Genomic DNA, 20,662 nt, shown 5'->3' with positions numbered 1-20,662 from the left:
TGGATGGCCGTGAGCCTTTTCGTGCCTCATATGCGCTGTAGTGATCATGTTTTCAGGCACAGCCATAGGTGGACCCAAACAGTGCCACAGGCTTACCTGACAGTTCAAACAAAAAGTCTAAAAAAAAATTACCCAAAAATGCACAACGGTACTTTATTTTTCACAAACAAAACATACTTTGACAAACCTTATTTGGATGATAACACCTTTCTAAATTAATGTGATGGGTGTCATTATTTTTCTCCAGATAGATGGTCAACTTGTGGTTGCACCTCTTTAGTACCAGTTTAACACCCAACTATAGCAATAAGCAACACAATAAGGTGACCAGTCCAGCTTTGCAAAGGGCCTTCTACTGGGCAACAACAGGTCACTTCTTTTAAGTAACTTTTGAAACAATTTTATTTGCAGTTTACACGGCAGATGATGGATTATATGGCAAATGTGGCAAATATAAAACTATGCAAAAATCGCTGCGCAATCACAGAATTCCAGTGGCCCTGTGTATAATCGCTGTAATGCATGCACTGCAACTTTAGTGCATGGCAACCAAGGAGACCCATACTATATTTCATGGGATGCTGACAACTTCGTTTTTACAGCTGCATGGAATTGGAGGTTGTGAACATCATTCATCATAATTAAAACATACAATTTACAATCATTAATGATGAACTGTAAGATCCAAGCAGGATGCTTTCTTTAATTCCAAGGGAGGAAGTGGTTCCTTAATCTTCTTTCACACTGTTTTTCTAAAAATTTTATTATTTTTAATATTATGAGAACAGATGCTTCTATTTGAGCAAAAACGGACTCCTGGTTATATTAGCTTGCTGCTGCTGTTGTTGTGGACTTCAGTTTTTAGGTCTTTCACTGTCAGGTAGCTACTTATAAAAGAACAGGCAGCTTAAATTAAAAATAGTTGTTACTCAATTGGAAAAGCAATATAGTACATTATGAAACCTCTACTAGTTAATGCACTGCAGAGGTCTGTGTGTGACCGGGAGTGACAAAATTAAAACTTGGTTGCTGCAGTGAAGAATAGTGGCTTTTATAGTTTTAGTGCTACGAGGTCACAGCCTGTAGGCACTCCCCTGTCGCCATTCTGCTGCGCCATTCCCCATACACCCATCCAGACGTCTTCCTCCTTGCCCCTCCACCACCATCCTTCCCACCATTCCAAACCAAACTGACTCAGATCCACAGCATCTTACTCCCACCTATGCGCCCATCAATGTCTTCCGCTCTCTGTAATGAGGACCAGAGCACTGCCTTGATCCTCCTCTGTCGAACTGACCAGAAAACAAAGCCAACAATGATTTGTACAGCTTCCTTCACCCAAACAGCGAACAGTGAAAGCAGGAATACTCTGTTCTCCTAACCCACGGTCTCTATGCTCCTTATTCCTGATATATGATTGGAATCATGGCTCCATAAATGCCTAATGTAACTTCTGTTTACTTTACAGACTGGGCAGACTAGGTTTGACCTCAGTCCAGCTCTTCAGATTATAGTTCCATCCGCCAATTGTTCTATGTGGCTTTACTGTTTCTTTCTACTCTGAAAATTTTACTAAAGAATTTTTAGAAACATCACAAGAACTGATCCTTAAAGGCAAAATAGAGACATAGCAATGACAGGCTTGGAACAAAATCAGAGAGACAATGAAAAAGATCCTTTTAGAATTAAATATATAGAGAATTGCGGGAATAGGAACCAAAATTTCATAACATCAGAGAAGGCACAAGTTTGCACAATGGCCACTCCGAAAGGGTGCAGGGACAAGACTATAGAAGATCTTCTACTTAAAAACACTGGGTTTAACAGGACAATGCTCTTTGTGGGAACTGTAATGACACGTTGAGATATAGCTCGTCACAAAAAGCTGTAGTTTCAATCAACAGGCAATTTATGGCAGGATTCTTTAAAGAGTTAAGGGAAGATAACAATGCTCACCAGAACGACCCAACAGAACTTTATAGAAATGAAAAAATAACTGAGCGGTATGAAGAGAGATTGTTTGCTCAATAATAATCATGAGATCATAAATCGAAGGAGAAGAGATTCTTGAAACAGGATCTCCTTCAGCTTCAGGACTAAAACATAGAACTCCATAGGAAGTTAGATGACAGAAAGAGATAAAACATGTCAAGAAACCACAATGTTAGCATAAAAGGAAACAGAAAACTGAGATCTGGATAACTTAATGCAATGCCTGTTCTGCTACCTATTAGGTTCAGGGAAGAAATCAAATTGATCAGAACTTATAGAACGAAAGAACACAAAAAGAACACAAGAGCCCCGGATACACTAATGAGGATTTATAAATACAATATTAAAGATAAGATCATGGACACAATACAGGAGAAAGTAAAGACTGGGCTTGAGGAACAGAGTATTTCACTTTTTCAAGATCTCGCCTTAATGACTTTACAGAAATAACATGCCTTTAGGGAGATGACAGACTCACTCAAAGCAGAAAGCTCAGTAAAGAAGGGGAGAGGGGGGGGGGGGTCCATTCTGGCTAATATTTTTACCTAGAACAAACAGCAATACCAGCTTAAGTCAAGTTAATGAGAGAGGTAAAACAGATCTTAGAAATCCAGAAAGAATCCCACTTCAGAAGAAGAGGAATCAAACCGGTTCAGATATGCCCCACAATTACCAAAAGGAGAACTCTGGAAAACTGTGACAAGAAATTAAACAGTATCCTAAACCAGACAGGCAGGACTTTTGAAAGAGAAAAAGCAATAGCTCAAACAAAGGACTCAAAGAGCCAATGAAATGGAGCATGGAGATATTGGCAAACGACAAACTGTAACCAGAACCTAATCATGTCAAAGTACATCATCCCCTTTGTGGGAGTTCTTGAAAGAAGTCTGGCTGTCAGAGAAGCATTTTAGGAAACAACAACAGGAGTGAAAGTAAATGGAACTAGAGAGGGAGTTAGGAAAGGAATATATGAGTTACACTGAGGAGGCAGGGGGCCGGAGGTGGTCTTCTAGAGAAGAGTCAAAAACGTAACTTAAAGAGATTTAGTAGTTCCATTCATAAAAGTTAAACGGGAAAGAGAAGTACACAGCAACAATCACCACAACAGAACACAGGGGTGGACCTGGTGACAAACATGATTTGTCTGATCATGAGGATTCTTAATGCCCGTGTCAAGCAGTGTGCAGTATTTTGGACATTATATTGGGGGGGAGGGGAGGGGCAATCTGCCTTGTGCAGGAGATGTATCTTCCCCCAAAAGAATGGCCAAGAATGAGGTGAAAGACTTTCCCTGGATAGCAATATTCCTCTGGAAGTAAGATAACATGGGAGGAGGGAATCCTGCTGAAACACCTATATGCATAAATAGCCCACCAGAAAAGGGAAGCCAAAAAAGGGAAGAGTTCTAGCTGTAGTGGTAAACATTGGAGAGACTTGATCACGAATAGCTAAATTTATGCTCCAAATGATTCCCAAGAATATTTTTTTTTTATAGATAATTACTGATACTGACAGAATGAGAATTTATCACAGGGTGGACCCTGATCCTGGTGATGAACAGCTGCAGGAACAGTCGGCACAGAGTAAACCAAATGGCTCTTTATGAGAGAATAGACACAAACGGATGCAACTGGTGGGTCTAGATGACATCTGGCACAATCAACACCCAAAAGAAATCAATTATACTTCTTACTCAGCAGGCACAAAAACACAGGCAAGACTAGACCATTTCCTGGCATCATTCACAGTTGTTTAGGAGCTACTAAAACTAATACTGCCATTATCAGCATCTCAAATGCAAAGTGAGTTGGATATTCATGTAGTGGGAAAAACGAGGAGAGGAACAGTGTGGAGTTGAATGAAAGGCCGAAAACACGTCAAGTCCACAATACGGTAAATGGAAACATGTTGGTCTCACTTTCCAGAAGACAATGACAAAGGAGAGGTAGGATGGGGTGCCATGGGGTGTCTTAAAGGCTGTATTGAGAGGGAAAATTCTATTAATCTCAGTGAAGCTAAACAGAGAACGACAAGAAAAAAAAACATAGAATCTCTTGAAATCCATGTGAGAGAACTAGAAACCATACTTTAAAAAAATCATCCCAATAAACTAAGGAAGAAGCTCAATGGTCTTGTCTCTACTCAGGGCCAAAGTGAAAGTGATTAATACAAACAAAACAGAATATACTCTGCTATGTATCAAGCTGAAATACTATGACGGAAGCCATAAACAGTTGCATTGTTGGCAAAAAAGCAAATGAAAGAGTGAAGAAAATCTCTGGATATTTAAAACATTTAGGGACTTTTATAAACCGCTCTACATGGAAAGAAAGACCTCGGTTGACAAAATGATAGATTACCTATCCATAGTAAAGATGCAAAGCCTGACAGTGGAACAGAAAGTAGAATTAGATGGACACATGAGCACTGTAGGAAGCTGGCTCTGTATGTACTATATTAAAATAAGATATAGTGTGCACAGAGTCTGGGGGTTCCCCAGCGGTTTAAAGTAGATAATACTAATGCTCTATTTTGTGGAAGGGTGGGCAAGCAGTTAGGCTTATCAGAGGGTAGTACAAAGCATTTGTTGTACACACATAGGCAATAAAGGAAGCACACACTCAATGACTAACTCTAGGCCAATAGTTTTTATATAGCAAAAACATATTTTGTTACTTTATTTCTAGAACCACAAGATTCAAGTTGCTGCTAAGTACATTTGCAAGTAAGTTTCCAAGATATGTATCAATACCACTTTGTTTCAATTTGGCAACTTATATGTTTTTTAGTAAATAGCAATAATATGTTTTAAAGGTTGACAGAGCAATTTTCAGAAACCATTCTAGGGTTAGCAAAGTTTTGAGGTAAGTACAAGACTTTCAGTTCCAATCTCCGGGCGTTAGGATGTTCCCAGGTTAGGGTTCAAGTTAACCCCAAACACCCACCACCAGCAACACAGTGCCGGCTGGGTGTAGAGGTCAAAGTTGAGGTTGATTTAACATAGGCTCCTACGGAGACTGGGGGCACTTGGAATCAGGCCTGCTTGCAGGTAAGTACCCGCGTCTTCAGACGGCAGACCTGGGGGATTTAGTCGATTGGGCCACCTAGACACGGGCCGTGGGCATTGGGTGCAGAGTGGGCGGTTCTGGAGTCCTTTGCTGGTGTTTTTCTGGACAGGGCCGCCTTCCTCAGGAGATCTTGGACCTCTGCGGTGTAGGCAGTCTTCTTCAGGCTTTTAAGAGGCCGCTGGTCGTCTGCAGGATTTGTTGTTTTTTTGGTTGCAGGGCTTCACAAGCTAGAGACAGGCCTGAAGGGCTGCGGTCAGTTGAAGTCTTCAGTCTTCCCTGCTGGGGGTCAGCTTAGCAGTCCTTCTTTCTTCTTCTTGAGGTCGCCAGGAATCTGACCAGCTAGGTTCAGGGGAGCCCTGAAATCCTGGATTTAGGGGCGTTACATGGGTCAGAGGGAAGAGCCAATGGCTACTGTCCCTGATGTCTACACCCTTTCCGGTGTCCACTCCCTTTGGGGAGAGGGACACAGACCTAACCCTACTGGGCCCTGTCCTCCAAACCAAGATGGAGGATTTTGCAAGAAGGGGGTCACTTCAGCTCTGAACACCTTAGGGGTGGTCCCAGCTGAAGTGGTCACTCCTCCTTGTTTTCCCTAATTTTCCTGCCGGACTTGCCACCAAAAGTGGGTCTTTGTCCAGAGGGCGGGCATCTCCACTAGCTGGAGTGCCCAGGGACACTGTAGCAAGAGGTCTGAGCCTTAGACTCACCACCAGGTGTTACAGTTACAGCGGGGGGGTGAAGCACCTCCACCCAATGCAGTCTTTGTTTCTGGCCACAGAGAGCACAAAGGGTCTCACCCCCTGTGGTCAGAAACTCATCTAGAAGTGGGAGGCTGGAACAGACTAGTCAGTCCTGCACTAGAAGTTTGGCTAAAACACAGGAGCATCTCTAAGATGCCCTCTGGGTGCATTTGTCAATAAATCCTACACTGTCATCAGTGTGGGCTTATTGTGCTGTGAAGTTTGACACCAAAATTCCCACACTTCAGTGACGCCATTATGGAGCTGTGGAGTTCTTAATGACAAACTCCGAGTCCTTATACTTTATATAGCGACACTGCACTTACAATGTCTAAGAATGGACTAAGACACTGTATGGGCATATTGCTCATGCAGCTATGCCCTCACCTGTGGTATAGTGCACCCTGCCTTAGGGCTGTAAGGCCTGCTGGAGGGGTGACTTACCTATGCCACAGGCAGTGGTTTGTGGGCATGGCACCCTGAGACAGGTGCCATGTCTACTTTGTCTTTCTCTCCCAATCAGCACACACAAGCTGCAGAAGCAGTGTGCATGTGCTTGGTGAGCAGTCCACCAGGGTGACATAATACATGCTGCAGCCCTTGGGGACCTCCCCTGACCACATGGCCCTTGGCACCAGGGGTACCTTTTACAAGGATCTTAACTGTGTGCCAGGGGTGTGCCAATTGTGGAAACCATGGTACAGTTTTTGGAAAAGAACACTGGTGCTGGGGCCTGGGTAGTAGGATCCCAGCACACACTCAATCAAGTCAGCATCAATATCACAAAAAAAGGGGGGAACCATGCCAAAAGCATGCAGAAACTAATGTGAGGATATCCTCACTTATGAGTAAATGGAGAATTCCCAGTAAATTTGCAGGCCCCAGTATTTCCAGTGTAGTTTTTTGTTTTTTTTAACAAACCCTTTCACACACACATTGCCTCTCTCCTATCTAAGCTCTTTAACACATTCAACAAGAGGGAGGGAGCAATGGAGACAATGATGTCAGCAATGTGATCCCTAAATCAGGTAAAGACACCCGTCCTGCTCTTCGTAACGGCACTGACCATCCACAATGCGCTCCCTGCACTTTGCAGCCTCCTCTGCCATGAGCAGAACTCCTTTCGCAGAACTTTGAGAAGGTAACTTTTTTCATCGGGACTAACCTAGTCCCTGTATCAGACCCACACTCCATCACAGTGGGCATGAACTTGTGACTTTTCTCTGGTCTAGTACAACCAGATGAATGCATTTTGTGCTTTTAGGTGCTATTGTCACCTAAAACTTTGAAATTGCATATTTCTGGTTCTACTAATTGTCCTGGTATCATTTTGTTTATTAAAATCCACTCTATTCTTCTAAACTGATTTGGGGGTTTTCTTGTTTGCATATTCACTTTTTTGCTCTTTGTGTGCTGCATAAATATTTTACACATTGCCTCTAAGTTAAGATTCACTGCTTTGTGAAAAGCTACCAGAGAGCTAAGCACGGGTTAATTTAATAACTTTTGTGGTTCACCCTGACAAGGATTGAAGTTGTTGCCCGTGTGGGGCTTCCACCCCCTTCAACCAATAATCAAATTTCTTACAGTATTACATGCAGACAACCTGCTACTTTTTGTGCAGAAGTTGGGCTGGTAAGGCCAACGAAATAATAGAGATTCAGGATACCTTTGAGGGAGGCTGACCCTTTATGCAGTGTGCAAAGCTAGGCACACTATACAGAGGGTCCAGGCAACCAGACTGTTGTTGTACTGACAGCATAAATCTTGCAACTCACACACTCAAAGGAATAACTCGAGACTAATTTATAAAAAATACTTATTTTTATGAAAACGTTAAGACCAAGATTATCAAAATTGGTTAAGCACTTTTTCGAGATATGAATTTTTTACATTTAATAAAAAATGTATTTTTCTGCTTAATTACGCACCACTGGAGTCAAAGGAGGATACCCGTTAAAAATGCCTATAAAATCATACAGTAGGTTTACCAAGTTCTTCTTTTGCAGGTTGGTCAAGGCTGTCGTTGGACACGCTGTGCCAGCTGGAGAAGTTCAGGCAGCTCCCGGTTCCAGTGGGAGCAGCAGAAAAAAGGCTTTGAAGCTGCTGCAGGGCCACTACGGGGGACCTCTTGGAAAAATACTGCACAGGTAAGTTTAAAGGTGAATCCTGGGGGTCCCCTTGGAATGTCAAGGTTGCATGGGGGTGGGAGACCCTTAGAGAACAGCTGGATCCTCGGTGCATTGCACAAGGAGGCCAGGTGCAGAGCGAATCGGTGAGCCAGGAGCTGTGCACTCTGGCAGGAGGTCTGGGTTGTTAAAGCCCCTCGACTGGGGCTTCCTCCAGGTCCTTTTACAGTCCAGGGCGGGCTGTTTTTCGGGTTGTCTGAAGTCAGGTTACCAATACCCAGTGTATTTGTGTGGTTCAGCTGCTGGAGGGTGCTGTGCCACCAAACTTGGCACACTGGCAGGGTTTATCTTCGCAGTCGTTGGTGTGAAGGTTGGCCCGGCTGCGGCATCCAGTTCAGGAGTTAGTGACCGGTCAGTGAAGTCGACCTCACTGGCTTGATGGTTCCTTGTGGCTTCCGAGTGGTAGTTCTCTAGCGATTTGCGAAGCCCAGAGGTCCTCTGGGGTTCTTTCCAGTTTTTCCAGTTGTCCAGCAGCTCCTCAGTGGTGATTGTCGGGTCCTGGGTGAAGCAGGCAGGGTGTGGCAACTTTTCTTGGTGCAGCAGGTCTGCAGCTCTCGAGCCTTGGATCTTCTTTGTTCCAGTTCTCTTCTGTCAGAAGAATCGGAGTTCCTGGTATAGGGTTGCCCACTAAATACTGTATTTAGTGGGCTTTTTAGGGAGGACCTGGTAGTGGCCAATGGGCAACTTACCTAAGGGTGGCTACTCCCACTAAGTAACCACTGTCAGTGGGCAGAGGTCACTTCCCCACATCTGATTGACGATTTTCTTCCATCCAAGATGGAGAAAAATTAAATAGAGAGGCCACCGTGCATGCAATACCTTGGAGGTAGTGCATACTAGGTGGGCCACTCCTGTCCTCTGTTCAGTCTTCCCGCCGGTGCTCTCGCCAAAAGTGGGGGTTTGCAACCAGGCAGCCATCGGCTGCTAGCAGCAGGCCTGGGGGTCAAGTTTCAAGGGCAGTGAGCCCTTTGAAGCTGCAGGTAGGAAGGTGCACATTGCTGAGGGAGGGGGGAGTTGGCACCTTCACCCAGGAAGGGCTTTGTTCTGAATCCCAGAGACCCTAACCCCAGGGATGCAGACTTGTGTTTGGAGGCAGTAGGCTAATTGTGACTGACCAGCAACCATGCCAGGGTAGTTAGCTTTTGCAGGGGGCACCTCTAAGGTGACCCCTGGTATATTTTATTATAAATCCAACACTAGTACCAATTTGGATTAAGGCCCGCCAGATAGATGACTTGCCTACACTGCATGCAGTGTGTAGTGGATAGGGCACACAGGCAGTGTGCCATGTTGAGTTTGTATCAGGTTTGCATCAGACACTCAGCCTGCAATGGCAGTGCTGGGTGCACCTGAATGCATGACCATAGAGGGTGGCACAATCAGTGCTACTGCCCTTAGGGCTCTACCCTTAGTACCTCCTGCCCTGGGTACCTAAGTATCATTTACTAGGGACTTATGGTGGCAGCTAAAGGTGCCTCCAATTGTGCCAATGCGTCACAACAGTTTTGGGGAAAGAGGTCTGGTTCAGGGAACATGGTTAGCAAGAGGCCCTGGGCACTAACCATTTCTAGGCTACATCATTAACCAGGCAAAAAGTGTGGGCTAACCATGTCAAAAAGAGGCTTTTTCTCACATCATTCAGTGAAGTCTCAGCGATGATGGTCAAGTGGGATTTTTCGCTCAACCGTAAATTGAAAATATAGCTATGAAATGAAAGCTTCAAATATCTAGCAAAATGAAAGCTAATTATTTTCGAAAGTCTAAACAGTGTGTACTTCGAAAGTTGTAGGCAGATTCCTATTTTCTACAACTGCTACACATATGCTATTTACAGTTAGGGCACATTCTACACAACAGTTTGGAACTGTGATTCAGTACTTCTGGATAAGTTTCACATACTTCTTTCCTGAGGTACCAGGGAGGCAGGGGTAGCCCTCCTGCAAGTTGCTCTCTCTGGCACTATGGAAGAGTTAGGGAGTATACATGGTATTTTGTACTTTATTAGGGTGGGATTTCTGCATGTCAAGAGACACTGAAATCAATTTGAGACCAAAGAGAGCACCAATTTTCGAGGAATCATAATGGAAATAGATGCTTATTACATGAACTGCTTTATTGGTGTCTTCAGAAACATGCCAGAAAGTGGAGCTGTAGTGGAATCTTTGTCATCTCTCTTTAATATTTAATTGCTTCCTCTATACATGTAATTGAGATGAGTTACATCATAACCTGTTATAAGTGTCTAAACACATATGTTCAATTTGTTGTGCTTCAAATTTGCTTGTGCTGCAGTAACACACAGTGGTCAGTCACATCACAGAACAGCACTGCTTAGGAATTTGAGGGAGGAAACTGAAGCTTAACCAACAGTGCCATCCTGTGGATAGTCCGAGCAATTTCCAAGGAAATTCAGGGGGAAGAGGGACTTGGGGGAAGGAGTGATAGCTGGTGGGCAATCGGAATATGGCAGCATGATGAAGCAGCTTAGTTCAACATTTAGAATTTCAAAAAGTGGCTGTGGATAAATATTACTAGTGACTCCCTGACTCCAATTTCTCCATATAACAAAGGGACATGTAACATTTTTTCTTTGGAAGGTCATTTTATGAGCAGCCCTGGATCTCAACATCATTAACTCCTGTTTACCGCGCTATCACATGGTAAAGATGGTTGCTGTAAGCATGAAAGATTGAAAATGCACAAACGCTCCTTGCACCTCTCCCTTTGCAGTGTTTCATATAGTGCCAGTTAATTCAGCAAACGTTCAGCAAGCATTAGATATGTTGACAAATTATGCTGTTCTTATATGGCCCTATGCATTGTCAACGCTTCTTTGTGAGCTGTTAAGCCGGTGAGATGTTTTTGTGATTCAAAACCTTATTGAGCAGAGCTGGGGGTTAGCATATCAAAATTTATCTATCTTTTTCTCTCTTACTTTATATCATTATCTGTATGTTTCCATTACGTTTACATCCCCTTTAGTAGCATGTCTGATGCTTTTTTATTGTGAGTTCACATGAAATCATTTCCGTGACACCTTATTTCAGTGTCCATTTATGACTTTAAGCGAGATTCTTTCACTGTGCCCTACTTAACACTGTTTCGCTTAAAACAATGCTTTGCAGTTTCTCTAGCCTGTTTATTCTTTGTTTACTAACTGTTGGTCTGTGTTAGTGGTTTTGTGAATCATGTGGTCTTTTTCATTCTATAGCCATTGGGGCAGGGGGTAGGGGAAGGGGCGTTCTACTTTCGAACATCCTTTCCTGCTCCAGACACACCTTTCTGTAGGGATGCCCTTTGCAGCTGAAAAGACCCTGACTCAGAGCAATCAAAACAGAGGCACAAAGCGGTGTGAGGGTTTGCAAAGGCCAACTAAAAGTGTGATCAAGTAAGGGAATAGGCCTCACACCTGAGTGCCTCCTTCTCCCTGCACAACAGAATCTGCAGTTTTACCCCTCGCCCATACCATCTATCAAATCACAAGTGTTCCAGGAAGTCTCCTTCGCAGTCATTTTCTACCAAGGTCTTCACTGAAGTTCACTGTATGGATCTCCACCCAACAGCCACAAGAATGCAGGCAGTACATTTCCACTGCCAGGGGAAGCTAAACTCACCCTCCTTGTGCCATGCTACAAAAAGGGGTACCCAAAATAGACGTCACTTTGCTTTACAATTAAGACTAAACGTGAAAAGGCATCTGCTCCAGCATTAGCAGAATCTACTTTCTAAGTCTATGTCCAGCCATTATTTAAATCTTTTAACTTTTGAACTGAGTAGCTTTCCTTTCTCAAGCAATGGTCTATCAGTAGCCTAGCACAGCACATAACATTCACCTGATTCTTGCACATATCAAAAGTACAAAATATAGCACCATCTTCACATGCAATAAACCTCGGCCTAAGTCATAATGAAGAAGCACTTAAGGGTACAGCAGAATGACCTAACTTCCCACTTGCAGTCTTGAAGAACAGCAGTGGAAATAGGACAATTAATGTCTAGTATTCTGCGTCTCATTTAGATAAAATCTTAAAGAAAAAAAACATATTTTAACAGAGATGTGCGACATTCGAAAGAAAGTAGGGTAAGGTAACTCTTTTTGACATGGAAGGAACAAGCACCTGAATGAGGAGTACCCTGGTATGGATATGACAGAAGATATGAACACAGTGCTGAAAGTAATTCGATCTCGCTAACAATTTCGACTGTCCGCAAATGTTGCAATTTAAGTAGTCTGTTCAATTTGATTAGTGGATTATTGTTAAAACAAGATTGAGATGTAACTGCCAATGAACTGCCCTTACAGGCCAAAAACAAGTGCACGGCAAAAGATACAACAGCTCATGTGACGATTTTCTGGAACTCCACAAGTCACAGGCAAACCATATTCAGTTAAAAAAATATCAGTGACTAATGATGATGATAAAAATATTCCCTAATGCCAGATAATTGAAATATGAAGCTATTTTATTGTTGTTTATAGTTTTAGAGGGCGGCTTCCTGGAGTGTTGCTTAACTATTAAACTGCTAGGCTTGGTCTGATGACAGGTTTGGTCTTCAGACACCATTGACATAAATCTGAAAAAATGTAAACTACAAAAACCCAGACTAGCAGATGACGATTACGAGATATGGTGGTGCACATGCTGGGCAAAGATCCCAAGCCAACAGCGAGGAGTATACCGCCCCTAGGATTTTAGCATGCTTATTTTTAGGAATTTCTCCAACAGCAGCACTTTATGAAAAGGTACCATACAATATTTTCTCAAAATATTTTTATGATTTGGCAGGAAAACTGTGTGGGAAGCTGCCAAGTCCTGTGCAACATAAGCTGCATCTGGTATATCCACTCCAAAGATCTAGTCATTTCTCCATGGACATTTCCGAGTGGTCATTTTTGGAATCACATGAGGAGATTATTGTACAAACGGATGGCCAAAGCGCCAAAAGAAAAATGGGGGAAACATTAAGAAGAGATCTTAAGAAATGCATGGGAGAAGAGGACAGTCATCCATCTTGATCACCAATGATGCATGTTAGGTTTAAGGAAGGGTACTATGCCACAAGAATTTAAAAAAGGAAATTTGATTTTAATATCTTAAAGAAACAAAGTTGAAAACCAGTTTTGAAGTAAAAGCTAGGAATTATCGTAGGGGCTTTGAGGAGGACTTAACAAATATGAAAAGGGAGAAATAGCCTAATATTGCCTGGATGTTACCTGCTCCATTGACAATCCTTCTCCCTTCTTTATGCTTGTCTGAATTTCTGTCAAAAACACACAATTAGAGCCTCCGTTTATTGTTGTGTCATAACCAAAAATAATTCTCTGCTTAGCTGCGAGATGAAGGAGAGCAAGTGAGAGACTGATGAATTGGTCTTGTAGGTTTTGAAATGTACCCAATGAAAATATCCAGAAGTAAAAAAAAAAAAAAAAAGCTCACAAAGATTTGAGAAATTACTAAGAGCCCTAGAAGACCAACAGAAGAAACAAAACACCTCTATTAAACATGGTGGTGTACAACCTTGAACACTTGATAACATTTTCATTTGTCACGGTCATATACTGCTTACCTGCATATCAAGTTCGTGGCACCTCTGAGCAATTTCTTCCTTTGCTGCTAAAGCGTCATTAAGTTCTTCCGTTGTCTTCTTTAGCTAAAGAATACACAAATCAACAAAACCTATCTGATTTAACAGTCTTAAACATGCGTTCTAAATTAAAAAATAAAATGCATTCCTATAATGCAAATCCTGAACAGTCATTTACGGTATAAGATATCTACCATGTGTCAGGAGTAGGTGGGCCTATGAGTGGGCCTGACCGTCATTAGCAGGGAATCCAAAATCATCTTAGTGATGACATTATCAGATCCAATCTTAAGTGGTCGGGTGTGTGAGTATACCTTATTTATGACTTTGGAGGCTAGCATGTGAATCTCAAAAAGGCAACTAAGTGGCAGAATAAGCGTTACAATCATTTATTAACCTTCTGTTATGTGACTCTTGCAGAAGGAATCCACAAAATAGCAAGTTGGGTTAGGTTGTAGAAAAGCAAATAACGATTATCCCTAAAGAACAAGTTGCTTACCTTCGGTAACGCTTTCTTTGGTGGATAGAGTATCCACCTGCAGATTCCTCACCTTTAGAATATTATCTTGCGCCAGCTTAGATGGAAACGTTTCTGATAGCTCTCCCAGGTCGACAGGGGGTGTCTGAATCTACAAGGTTCTGTACAGAGCACCGTCTGACATCACTGGAGCTATAAAGAGCCCCAATTAGCGTGCTGACATCGATTTCCATCCATTTTTTTACGTGCCGTGGAGAATTAACAATTAAATTTTATGTGCATTTTTTTGTCACAAAAAAAATAATCAAAGCTTTAACATACTAGAACACATTTACATAGTGTGTGTGTGCGGGCGCCACTAGGTAATTATAGTTAGGACCTAGTTTCTATAGAAAAAGCATTTTTTGTTTTGCTAACAACTTTGGTGCAGTTTGATGAGTCTTCACAAAATCTTCCAAAAAACAACGGTGGTCAATTCAGCTGTGGTCTGGAAAGTTTTGGTGGGATCCGGCAAGCAGGGGCCAAGAAAAGTGGAGGGGTTTCAAAACACATTTTTCCAATAGGGATTTTAAACAGCGATAGCGCCGAAACCACTGGACGAAATTACACCAGATTTAGCAGAAAGATAGCTCTTGGTCCAGCTTGGTGTACTTTTGTTACTTGGTGTAAATCTGTTCAGTAGTTTTAGAGAAAATAACGAAAATCCAAATTTGTATATATAGGGACGCAAAGGATTTGCGACCCCTACGGATCTCGTGTTTAGATCTGTTTGGCTGCCAATACTTCAACAACCAAGTGTTGGCAGCTATCTGGGACTCAGCTTCAGCAGAGTCCCACAACAAAAAGTTAAAAATAAAAGGGGCCAGGGTACAAATACCCGACCCCTTAGCTCTGGTGGTGGGGTCCCAGAGGGACCCCCAGGGTTAAAAAGCAATTTTTAAAACATTTCTTCCAACGGAATTACAATGGGGTCACAAATCCGCTGCAACACTTTTATAAAAAAAAATGCCTCCCGCGCTTCTGTATTTTCTGAAGCTCCTGGGTGGGCCAAGTCCCGGGGGCGTTGCTAATAAAATGCACTAATTATCCCACAAATTACAACACTCATGACATCTTTGATAACATCATTGATAATATCAATGTAATGCCTGCAGTCCAATTTTTGATGACAAAACTGTGAATGGCGGGGAGCGAGTTATAGTTACCTTAGGGTACGGGTTATAGTTACTTGAGATAACTAACTATAACTGGTAAATTTCTATGGTTTCTTACGTTTAAAATGTGAGCCCAACTATAACGTCCCGTGTAACCTTTGTTTTTTTAAGTGAATTTCTACGTTTTTTTTTAAAAAAAATTTTAATTCTATTTCCTGACTATAATGGCCCTGTAACCTTTGTTTTTTCCAATGAAAAATCATATATAACCTCCTGGTGGTCGCCAGTAGGTAGTTATTGTTAGGACCATGTTGCCATAGGGAAAGCATTTTTAGACTTGCCTATATCTTTGGCACTGTTTGAGGAATCTTCACTAAATTTTCCCCAAAAATTGTTGCAGTGATTCTTGATTAACATGGAAAGTTTTGGGGTGATCTATCAAGCGGGGCCAAGAAAATGGGGGTCCGAAAAACGTTTCATTTACCATGTTAATTCCCATAGGATTCTTTAGACATGACTGCAGGATGAACCACTGGACGAAATGACACCAAATTTGGCAGAAAGCTAGCTGTCAGGACGCAGATTGCGCTTTTGCTTTTTGGTGTGGATCCATTCAGGAGTTTTTGAGAAATTTACGAAAGTTTAAATTTTTATATCTGTGGCCACAAAGTATTTGTGAACAAAGATGAGTTTGTGCAGTCAAATGCACAGCTCTGATTGGTTGCCAACACTTCAAACCAAGATGTATTGGCAGCCATCTTGGGATTCTGCTTCAGTCCCAGTGAAAAAGTAAAAAACAAAAATAGGGTAGACACACCCTGACCCCTTAGCACTTGCTTGGCAGAGGTTTGGGGGAGGGTGTCCCCTCACAGCGGCAAAATTCGAGAATCTGCAGCACACTTTTTTTTTTTTTTTTTTTTTTTAACAAGCGCAGGACACCCCCGCTTTTTTTTGTGTGTGGGCTCCCCTGGTGGGCCAGGTCCCAGGGGTATGAAAAATTTAGTGTGGGTCACAATAAGCTGGGGACCTGCCACCTCCCCATGGCTCCCACAAACTGCCTCCCCCTTTTCTTTTAAAATATGCAGCAGCCCGTGGCCCCGCAGCCCTAGGGACCGCTACCTCCCCAGGATTTTCCTTTTAAAATATGTGGGGGGCACAGCCCCACTGCTGCCCTAGGGACCACCACCCCCGGGGAAAATATTTTTTTTAAAAAAGAAAGGGGGGTCTCTTTGGGATCCTCAAGCCCAGTGGAGGACCATCCCCAGGGCTATTCCCATTGGAGAATGGAGCCACTGATGGCCCTGGGGAACCATGAAACCCAAGGGCTGGCTCCTGCTATGTCCTGGGGTGCCCACTTCCAGGACACAGCTGTTTGCTGTGGCTTGGCTGTGCCCACCCCCGGGACATAGTTGTTTGCTGTGGCTTGGCTGCGCAGACAGAGATGAAATGCTTCAGCAAGCACGGAGCTGTTGTCAACGCAGCTTTGTGCTTGCTGAAGCAATGGCACTGCAGGGGAAGCCTTAAGGCCAGGTAGCCTGTAAGGGCATTTTATAATAAAAAATAAATAAAAAAATATGTAAAGACTTGCGACGGAGCCCTATTATGAACTGATTTCTACTTCATCTTTCCATGTACCTCACAAAGAGTAGGCCACCTAGTCTAAATTCTCATGTCTATCCACAAAAACACTGACAGCTCTTTTGGGGTCCAAGCGATCACGTCTTTCCTCTTCCTTGGTTGGATATGGAGAAGGATAGAATGTAGAAAGGGTGATGGACCGACCCAAATGGAAGGGAGAGACCACTTTTGGCAGGAAAGCAGCCCTGGTTCTCAATACCAACTTTTCAGGGAAGAAAAATGTGAAGTGAGGTTTAAACACTCAAGGCTTGCAGCTCACTAACTCACCTAGCAAATGTTGTAAATAGTCTTAAAAGTTAGAAGTCTCAAAGGACACCTATGAGGAGGTTCAAAGAGAAAACACATCAGATAGGTTTAAACCAAATTAAGATCCTACTGAGGCGTAATAAAGATAGTGGGACTGGAAAATGTACTTTAATGAATCTCAAAACTATATAAGATTAGGTTGATCCAGTAATCAGATAAGTGCTGAAAGGGCTGACAAGTAACATTTAACCGTGGCAACTGTGCAGCCCTACATAAAATAATCAGACAAACCAGTCTTTAAAGGATCTAAAGCATTATCACTACACCATTTAACAACCATAGCCCATCTGCCAGCTCAAACAGATTTGGTGGAGTGTCTTCTGGATGATACAATTTTCACATTTAATCTCCAGGTGTAGGCACATGCTCTGGAGGTGGGGTTGTAGAATCTGCCTCTGTAACTGCGACAGGAGTTATGCCTTGTGAGGAAGACACAGCAGGGGGCACAGGGAGAGGTGAATGAGGTCTGCATGCCACACAGTTCGCGGCCAGTCCACAGCTATTAAGATTATTTGTGCCCAGTTGAAGGGCACCCAAGGATTTAAGGGTCGGGGAAGAAAAGCGTAGAGCAGCTGAGAGCTCCAGCTCTATGGAAACACATTCCCTAATGCTCCCTTCATCGAATACTGGAGGCTACAGAACAATGAACAGTGTGCGTTCTCTTGGATGGTGAAGAGGTCTATCTGGGGAGTCCCCCATAGCTGGAACATGCATAACACCACCTTCGGATGTAAAGGCCACTCGTGATTGGCAGAATAGAGCTGACAGACTGTCCACAAGTATATGAAGTACCCCAGCCCGATGATTTGCAACCATACAAATCTGGTGAGTCTGAGCCCAAAAAGAGACGTAGAGCTTTCCCTGTAAAGAAGAGGTGATCCTAATCCTCCTTGTTTGTTGATGTACCACATCGAGGTAGTGTTGTCGGTCAAGATATGGACTTATGACAACAAAGGAAAGGGAGGAAGGCCTTGAGAGCCAGACGTATTGCCTGCAATGCTAACTGATTGATATAAAACAACTGTTCCTCTGCAGATCAAACGCCTCCGATCTCCAGGTCCTTTAGATGAGCTACACACCATAAAGTGGAGGCATCTGCTATGACTGCGGACAGTGGAGGAGGCAGGTTAAACGGTTTCCCTCAAGACAGATTGCGGGTCACACTTCACCATTTAAGATCTACTGCAGTATCTCTGGAAAAGTGGATGAAGGCTTGGAGATCTCCATTGTGTTGAAACTATTGACTGCGGAGGTACCACTTGAGGGCCCTCGTGTTCCAACAAGCATGGGGGGGAGGGGATCAACAGTATGCAAGAGGCTAGCAGATCTGGCAGGTGTAAAATATTCAGGACTGGAAAAACTCTATCCTGAAACATCAAAAATCACAGCCTGAATGTCTTGAATCCTCTGAAAAGGGAAGGATTGATTCACAGTTGTGTCCACTGCTGCCCCCAAGGACAAGGTGCGCTGAGAGTGTTTCAGGTAGAAATGTGAGCTTGTTGATAGAAAAGCCCAGTTCGAACAACAGCTGAGTTGCTACATGCAGGTTATGCAACACCAACTCTGGGGAGTTGGCCTTGATAAGCCAATCATCCAGGTAAGGGAATAGTTAATTCCCGACCTTCTGAGATAAGTCGCTACCACAGCCATCATCTACATGGAGACCCGAGAAGCGGAAGTAAGGCTAAACAGAGGGACCGCAAACTGATAATGTTGGGATCCCACTGTGAAACTGAGACACTTCCTGTGCGACTGCAGAATAGGGATGTAAAAGTAAGCAACCTGCAAGTCATTTGATATCATCCAGTCTTCTTCCTCCAGGGTAAGAAGCACCTGAGCTAGGGTTAGCATCTTGAACTTTCTTTGTTTGAGAAACCTGTTCAAAATCCTGAGGTCTAGGGTTGGAAGTAAACAACTGTCCGTTTTGGGAATCAGGAAATAACAAGAGTAGCTTCCCTGACCATGTTCCTGCTCTGGGACCAACTCCAGTGTGCCCTGTTGAAGTAAGAATTGGGCATCCTGCTGGAGTTGTTAAAGATGGTCTGCCAAAAGTGAATTCGATCTAGACTAATTTTTGGAAGGGAAGGGCATACCCAATTTCCACAATACATACCACCCAGAAGTCAGATGGTATGTGCTTCCACTGATGCCGAAACTGGGACACCTGTGCTCCCACCAGTAAGGCATGTTCTAAGATGGGAAAACTAAGGCTGCTTTTTCTGTTAGCAGAGAAGGCGGAGGATGAGATAGAAGATAGAGAGAGGGGATTGGCCTTCTGCCTACCTCTACCACACCTTCTAAGACTTTTCCAGGGGATTTGCAGATTGCTTCTTCTGCTGCACCCTCAAAACAAAAAGCCCCTGGAGAATCTTCTGATTTGCCTATAATCCCTAGGTGAAAACTGGAGCTCCAAGGCACAGGCTGTGGCCTTGCTATCTTTGAAACATTCTAAAGCAGAACCTGCCTTCAAAGGGCAAATCCATATAATTGTTCTGTTAAAAAAACAGAACCCTTCATCCATGCATGTCTCTTAGGACTTCTTATCAGCAGGCAAGACGGGAGCCTGGGTTTGCTTTGACAAGCATGAGGCTTCAACAACTAGACTCTCTGGCATGGGATGTCAGGACATTTAAAAAAAATAAATAAATAAGAGCATCTACACTCCAGGAGTCAGCTTCTACTGTCTGGCTATCAGCCTTGAAACAGCTGTGGCACTCGCTGTTTTTTAAATCCAAAAGTGGCTCTGTCAAAGCCTCACTGAAGGCTAGTAGAGGTTCAGAAGCTTGTGAAGAAGAGTGTTGCACCTCAGTTAGAATATTAGATTTCAGCTCCGTGGTAGGAAGAGATAAATCTAACATTTCCTCAGCTTTCCTGATGACATAATAGAACATAGCCAATTTAAGGGGTGGAATACCTTTTGGAGATAGCAATTCCGTTTGTGTGTATGTATCTAACCCCTTGCCTCTCTTAGTCCCTAAAAATCCAGGTTCATTGGAGGGCTACTCAACAAGGTCTTGCGCTTCTTCTTGAGAGTTTTGTTCTCCAAAATAGATGGGCTTTCTCTATCAGTCTTTGCCTTTAGGCCCCTCTTCTGAACCTATGCCTCAGAGCCAGAGAAAGATGAGAAGGTTGCAACATCAGCAAGGCCGGTATAGGCACTGTCGACAATGGTCACGGAAAAGTAAGAAGGGGCAACAGAGTTAAAACTTGCAACTTTAACTCAGAAGTAGCCAGAGCAGGTGGCTTCACTTGCAGCGTCGGCAACACCTCTAGAGGAGGAAGTACCAAAGGAGATGGTGTCCTCTTCTTAGAGACCTCCTTTGGCGCTGCAGTCGGCCGGAGAATCTGGGCTATTGGCATAAACGGCACCTGCTGACATGGCGTCAAAAAGTCCCCCACGGAATAAGCTGAGGGACCCATGGAACCTGCAGGCGCATCAGAGGGAGCAAAGCACTACTGAAAATATTCAACATGGCAGTCAAAAAGTGACTGGGATCTGTACCCAGAGTTG

The 20,662-nt window shown here is 43.3% G+C and overlaps 1 protein-coding gene across 2 annotated transcripts in view; it reads right to left on the bottom strand.

The window, feature by feature from the left end:
• LOC138297109 (protein Hook homolog 3) overlaps nucleotides 1-20,662 on the bottom strand; it is an 803,252-nt gene that overhangs the window by 577,248 nt on the left and 205,342 nt on the right. For both annotated transcript variants that reach the window (XM_069236612.1, XM_069236608.1), the window contains exon 8: nucleotides 13,558-13,641. In XM_069236612.1, coding sequence (XP_069092713.1) covers nucleotides 13,558-13,641 — 84 coding nt within the window. The remainder of the gene's footprint in view (nucleotides 1-13,557; nucleotides 13,642-20,662) is intronic.

This window comes from Pleurodeles waltl, chromosome 1_2 (genome assembly GCF_031143425.1).
Source record: "Pleurodeles waltl isolate 20211129_DDA chromosome 1_2, aPleWal1.hap1.20221129, whole genome shotgun sequence".
Lineage (NCBI taxonomy): Eukaryota > Metazoa > Chordata > Amphibia > Caudata > Salamandridae > Pleurodeles > Pleurodeles waltl.
The sequence above is the reverse complement of the archived record's forward strand: the minus strand, read 5'-3'. Positions and strand labels throughout refer to the sequence as shown.